General features: G+C 37.3%; 1 protein-coding gene across 1 annotated transcript; it reads left to right on the forward strand.

Annotated features, from left to right (window-relative positions):
* Nucleotides 1-5,294: 5,294 nt before the first annotated feature.
* foxq1a (forkhead box Q1a) lies at nucleotides 5,295-6,739 on the forward strand. Its single transcript, XM_038303734.1, has one exon. The coding sequence runs from the start codon at nucleotides 5,463-5,465 to the stop codon at nucleotides 6,198-6,200; it is 738 nt and encodes a 245-aa protein (XP_038159662.1). The 5' UTR covers nucleotides 5,295-5,462; the 3' UTR covers nucleotides 6,201-6,739.
* Nucleotides 6,740-7,318: the final 579 nt, after the last annotated feature.

The raw sequence follows: 7,318 nt of genomic DNA on the forward strand, positions 1-7,318 counted from the left end.
ACTTCTTTCGCAATCTTTCCCATTTTCTGTTTCCTTGTTTCCCTGTTCCCCCTGCAGGCCAGCTCGCTGGATCCCACTTCCAACACCAAACTGTTTAGGAAATGTTCAATTATCAAGTAGTTAGACATTGTTTCAATGAAAGAAAAGATCGATCTTGTCTTTATAAATTCATTCGAACAGGGTTCATGAGAGTCGATGAACATGTGTCATGACTTGAGGGGCTGATCAGATTTTTATAACCTTTAAAAATTTCACACAAACATAGGTAGGAAACAGGTGCGGATACGATTAACAGATGTAAGGGATCATCGCAGAATGTTAGGAGACTTGCGCAATAAAACATCCCCTCCCCCAAAGTATTTGCTTAGTGTACTTTAAGCAAATGCTTTTACTCAGTTAAAATCTATATGCACAAAATAAAATTTCTCACAACACTAGTTTTAAATCTACGCAGATGTTTTTGTTTTGTGTTTTGCTTTGGTCACCCAGGACTTCCCTGTGGTTTTGAATAATATAATCCTATCTACTGATGAGTTTTTCTTTTGTAACCTTGGGAGCGTCATGCAACAAATTTTAATTTTCCTCATCATCAGTCGCCTCATTCAAAAATTTTCAGATGAATTCCAGATCCAGAGCAGCAGACTTCTCTAAAAATTTAATCTGTAATCTCAAAATCAGTTTGTCTGTGACGTAGAGGGTAATCCTTTCATAGCCATTTAACAGCAGGTGTTGTTGAAAGGAAACAATAGCTGTCATGACTGAGCAATGGAAACAAAAATATTTTTCATTCTCCAGATGTTTTAAACCATGACAGTGAGTAAACTGGTAAAAAAAAAATTGGTAAAGGAAGGAGATGTTATCTGATAAGATGTCTGCAAGTTTCTTTTGTGTCATATAATAGTTTTATAATGTAAAAATCTTAGAAGAGATAAAGCAGCTGCAACGAATTTCTGTTTGAACTACTCTGTATTGAATTTTTTCAGAGCTGTTTATATGGAGATTCTAAAATATACTACATTTAGTGTAGTGTTTAGTGTTAGAAGATAAAAAAAGCCTTCTCAATCAAAACTAATATCTAATAAAATAATTTTTTGTAAATGTATTGTAGGAAATGTAATACTGTTTAACGGAATTACATATTTAGAAGAACAAGATTTCAAACATTTCCTTTACATTTAATTCCTTTTGTCCTAATTTAGCAACACTGTTTTGAAAACACTTTATTTGGTAAATCCATATTTGAAATTCCATCTATGACGTCATAGTAGATGGCTTAAGCTCTCCTTAAACAAATCATAATGCATGTGAGATCACAGATAGGTGCACCCTGTGGTTTCACAAGCTCCTACTTGCAGTGATGCCAATAAATACTTACTATTTGGGCTCTTACCATTGTGTGGTCAGCTTTAAGAAATCGTGACTTGACATACCACCGTTGAAAATAGGAACCTTAGCAAACACAAACAGATTACTACATGCACAATCCAAACATCCACAACAGTGCAAACATGTGTAATAGTCTTAACTATGGGTTGGACATTTGTCTGTGAAAGCAGTTGGTGACAATGTGTCAGTGGCGTGACTATGATGTCAGCTTTGTCTACAGGTGTGTCCAAAAGGTATTATTTTTCAGGTAACCTTTGGCTGCCACAGCACTAGTGAGGAAAAATAGTGTTCATGTTCTTTTTTTTTTTTAAGAGCAAGACTGATAGCTAAACGGATGGAAACGCATGGAACGCATGGAAATCTTCCATGAACGTTTTTGACTTTGAGAGTAATTTGTTATGATAATAGCAAGACATAAACATTAGCTTTTAGGATCTTGGAGTAAAGTTCAGACTTCAAATGATTTGTTTGCCCCTTAGTCCTGCAGCTTTGCCTCAAATCCCCCAAAACCAAAGACTTTCCATTTAGAAGGAACATAAATCACTGCAAGTAATTTGTCATTAATTATCGTCTTGGCACTGAGAAACAAGAAGATCAGGATTCTGTATTTGTTTTAGCACAGCTATTACCAATTACTCTGACAGATTTGATGTGATTGATATTCAGTGCATTCCAATGTCTAACTATTGATGGTACATACAGTTTAGCATTTCTGTTGAGCTGTTTAAATGTCCCATTCTGATCTGGTGAATGTTAACACAATCTAGCCTTATATATGTTTTACAGTGTCTTACAAAACTATTCATACTTTTTTAATGAGTGTAAATATCTCTTTTCTGCCCAAACTCGAATGTTATTTTTTATAGTCTATTGTGTAAGGTAACATGTATTTATAAAATGGAGGGAAACTTAGGCATGTTTTCTTTTTTTGTGCAGCAAATTGTGTTGAGCCTCTTTAACTGTGGTAACTCCTATTACAGTGTAATGAAATAAACTGTTTTCTTATTAGAATTTTGCATCGACATCTTTCCAAATAAATACTCCTGTTCTGTGAAGGCCTCAGAGATGTGTCAGAGAAAACATCAATAAATAGAATTATAAAGGAGGATGAAGTTACACCAGCATCTCACACTTTGGACCTCTCACAGAGCCCACCAAGACATGGATTCCCCATCTAAACATGCCGGTCTGGCAACAAGAAATATATATTTTTTTTAGAGATAAGCTTCCAAAACTCCCATTAGAACTTTAAAGAACCTGCTGACATTCACAGTTCATGTGCGTTAGTCTTTAGATTGGAAAATATCAGTTGCGCACTCTCTGTCCTTTATGAACGAGGTAAGATAAAAGCAACTGTCGATTTTAAGTCAAGCAGTAACATTTGCATTTTTTTTTTACCAAACACAGCCATAACATAAAAGAAGATGTTATAGTTCAGAAGAGACTAAAAGTAAACTACATGTAATTCTTGTGTGTGTTCTTCACCCTAAACACACCATCCTCACAGTGGAAGGTGATGGCAGCATCATGCTGTGGGGAACCTTTTCTTCAGCAGAAGAAAATGATAAAAGCTGATCAGAGTTAAGCTATAACTACAATGAATATGGTTAGTTAAAAGCAATTCCATGGGTTAGTATGAAGCTGTACAAGTGCAGAACTTAATCAAATTTTGGAAAAACATAAAAAGTCAATTTTCACCTGCACTTTCACAAAGTTAAATTAACAGCAAATTAAAGAACATAAAGATAATTCATCCATCCATCCATTTTCAAACACGCTTAATCCCAAGTGGGGTCACGGAGGTGCCATCTCCAGCTGTCAATGGGCGAGAGGCAGGGTACACCCTGGACAGGTCGCCAGTCCATCGCAGCATAAAGATAATGCAACCTCCAAAATGTAAATCTATAAAACAGTTATAGAAACACCCTCCGAATGATTTACTGCTTTAATTGGACAGTGCTGCTGCAAGGTATGAACTCTAGATGGCTGAATACAAATGCTGCTGCATATTTCAGATGTTTATTAGAAAAGAAAAAAAACCATGCATAATTTTCCTTCTTCTTCATAATTATGTGTAGCTTTATTGTGCAACAGAAAAGTACAAAATTTTAGGGGATATGTTTACTTGTGCATCAAATTTTTTTTTTTTTCATAACGATAAAGAGAACTGACTAGCTAAGCATGAATCTTTTTTGATTAAAACTTGAGAGTTATTGATGCGTTTTAGTCAACGAGATGAGACTACTGTATAAAAATTTGTGGGTGGTCTTTCAAACATTTAAACTGCATCATTGTGCTGCCTACTGCTAAGCTGTATCAGAAGTGCTGCTGCGTCCTGTTTGGTCACGCAGCCCACCTGCCGTGCAGCAGTACTCATTCTGCAAACGGGAGCATGAAAATAATCCAGAAAGGTCCGGGTGTCTGACAGAATGTTGGTACTGTGCGCTGAACTCTGACAAACTGATCTTCCATCTCTGCCTATGCAGAAATGCGTCTTTGCGCGCACTTAGCTTTGCTGCGCTCTATTCTCTGATAGTTTGCGCCCGGCAGTATGGCTCTTCCTGGCCTCGCTACTTAATAAACAACATATGGCTGATCATCCTCTGCCAAGCGTCAAATAATCCCTTTGTCTATCAAGATTTTATTTCTTTCAGCTCAAAGGAGGTGATATTAAACATTCTTTAATTTTCACCAAATAGAATCCCTAAATTATATCCAAAGCAAATATTTCATTGCATACTGTTTATTTTTGGATAAAGACCCAGATGAAAAGGTACATAGATCTTCTCATATACTCTCTCATAGTTCTTGTATCTATCTATTTAAATGTGATGTAAATGTTTCCTTGTATTGTCTTTAAAACATTTCAACATTTAAGTTGGCATTTTCATTCAATTTAGGTGTGAATTGACATGGCATTACAAAGCAATTATGTAGGTTCTATTTGTATTTTTTTTTATATATAAAAACCCTGTGAATTTAAATCTATTTTGAGCCCCGAGCAGCAGTAAATGGGTGCTAAATTATCAAAAATAAAGCCAAAATTGCCAAAGTAGAATTAAAGAATTTTTTTGTTCTTCGCTTTTTTGGAGTAATTAAGATTTTATTGATCAGTGTGTAATGAATAATTCATAGTAGATCCGAATTTTCTTTGAGATAGAAACCTTGTGTGTCTAAAACCATCCCTTTATTGTACATTTTTTAGCTTGTCTGTCCGCTTTATTATCCAATAAGATGCATTGAGCTAGATCTGCTATTTTCACAGCATTTGTAAAACACTTTTGTATAAAGTAGAGCATTAATTAATAAAAAAGGTTTAACTGCACAGCAGCATTCTATACCCAGCTATTGTATCTAGGCAAGAGCTGTCAGTCTGATAAAGAATCTGGTTGTATTCGAAATTGTTAAGGTTAACTTTTTTTGTTTGTTTAAGTTGATTAAAACTGACTAAAACTATCACATATCGCAACAACTAAAATGTGATTAAAACTAACAATAGTTTTCATCCTAAAGACTAAGACTAAGACTAGATCTAAGATGGCTGTCAAAAACAACACTGTTGTGCATGAACTGTAACTTATTAACTGTGTGTTTATATATCCTTTTGAAATCCACAGCATGCACCTGTCCTACAATAGAGTTACGCCCCCTGGTTGTTGCTGGCAAAAAGTTCTAAAGTTGCTTGCTAAATACTTTCCACTGACAAGGTGCAGTGTGTGTGCTGTTGGGGCAAGTGTTCTTGTTATATACCCTGTTATTTCAAAGTGTTTATATCTGTTATTCTGTTATGTCAGCACGCTATTATTAAGATGCTTTTAGCTTAACATCGACATATTATGGAAATAATTTAGCCCCGCCTTTTGGAGGTTTGTCCTGAGGTGAGGCTGATATAAATAACAGTTCACAGACAGTTAAGGTGAGATAGACTCTGGAACTCTGGCAGGTATGACTGGAAAGACTCTCGTCTTGAGAGACTCCCAAAGGCACCGCGCGTCTTGACGCACAAAACCTTCTTTACGCACACAGCGTTTCTGCGTTTTACGTTGGAATCTTGCAACTCAGAAACCTCTCGCAGCATGAAGTTCGAAGTGTTGTGCGGAAACCACGATGTGAAGCATTTTGACGTGCCCAGTGATGGAGAGGGGAAAGAGCAGTTTCCTCTCACTCCAGAGGAGGAGCTGGGGTCTGATGGAGATTGCGTTGACAACAGCCCGCCGTTCGGTGCTGCAGGCGGGAGCAACAAATCCAAACCGTACACACGGAGACCCAAGCCCCCACTTTCCTACATCGCTCTGATCGCCATGGCTATCCGGGATTCTTCCACCGGACGTCTGACTTTGGCGGAAATAAACGACTACCTGATGAAGAAGTTCCCCTTCTTCAGGGGGAGTTACACCGGCTGGAGGAACTCTGTGCGACACAACCTGTCTCTGAATGACTGCTTTCTCAAAGTGCTCAGGGACACGTCCAGGCCCTGGGGGAAAGACAATTACTGGATGCTCAACCCTAACAGCGAGTACACGTTCGCTGATGGGGTGTTTCGTCGCAGAAGAAAGCGCATCAACAAACAGTTTAGTCGGGAGCAGGAGATCTCTGAGCGTGCGGTGGAGCCGCAGATTATAGACAAACCTGATCCAAATACCAAGACTGAGCCAAGCACCAAGTTTACGAGCTCATTTGCAATTGAGACCATCCTCAGCAAACCTTTCAATAGAGACTCAACCAGGCAACCTTTTTATCCTGCATTTATCTGGCCATACTCTGAACTTAGGACGCATTATTCAAGCGCATCCGCTTTCTTCCCGTATGTTTAGACTCACTGTCTTGTGCACTTGATGCTTTCATGAGGCTGAAAGAGATATTTTTTTTTTCGTTGTTTATTTTTCTGTTTGAAAGTCATCAGTAAATGTTTTAATTTATTCCATATTTGATAGTTGAGTGGTGTTTTTAAAGCTTTGCATCACCGAGTTGTCTTTATTTAACATACTGTTAACAAAAATGAATTGTAAATGTTACTGTATAATATAACTTTATTTTTATTTTTTCATAGTCTCAAGATGCACTTTTTTTTCTTTAAAAATGTTATGATAAGAATAACAGCTGAAACAGTAAAAAAAAAAATGCGATCAGCAGGAACAATAAATGCTACATAATAAATAAATGGTGCTTTTGTTTTCATTGCAGCTATTTACATTTTGATCAGTTGTAAATATCTTTTTATGGATATCTCTTATGGGGGGAGGGAAGGCAGGTGCGCAGATGTCAACAGGCGCGAGCCGTAGTACACCTGCACATGCAGTCTATAACTGAGCATATATGATTATTACATAGTAATAAACACCATATGCCAATTCGCAAATGGTTAATTATAGCACCATTTCAGGTCAGAGGCCTCCAAAGCAATGCTTTCACCCAATCACACTCTCACACTGATGCTGGTAAGCTGCATTAGCCACTGCTGACCAGGGGCAAACTGACGGAAGTAAGGATGGCATTCACTGTCGCCACTGGCCCTCTGGCAACGAGGGTGAAGTGTCTTCCCCGCATGGACACGACTACAAACTTACGACCCTCCAACTGAAACAAATAAAAAGGTAAAAGGAATGCAAACTAATTTTCTTTGTGTTATTTGACATCTGAAAGCTATTTTGTTCTACCAAGTCTTTATAACCCACCACAGGGATATATCCAAAGTGCCATTGCACTTCTTGAGTCAGGCCTTTTCTTCCTATTTGAAAACAATACTGAAATAATATGTAGATTGGATGAAGCAGAAGGAAGAGGGAATGACACAAATGTCAAACATGAATTCAAAATAAATCAAATCTCTCTTTCACCAATTTCTCTGATTTGTATATCTATTTATTTATTTATCTAGTTGCAATTTTTATTTTAAGATAAGTATTCCACCCCTCATGTTTTCCCAGAAAGA

Source organism: Cyprinodon tularosa, unplaced genomic scaffold (assembly GCF_016077235.1).
Source record: "Cyprinodon tularosa strain WSP-4 unplaced genomic scaffold, ASM1607723v1 ctg52, whole genome shotgun sequence".
NCBI lineage: Eukaryota > Metazoa > Chordata > Actinopteri > Cyprinodontiformes > Cyprinodontidae > Cyprinodon > Cyprinodon tularosa.

Bases quoted from the DNA above. Each gene is read 5' to 3' on its own strand.
- foxq1a (XM_038303734.1), top strand. From the start codon at position 5,463: ATGAAGTTCGAAGTGTTGTGCGGAAACCACGATGTGAAGCATTTTGAC.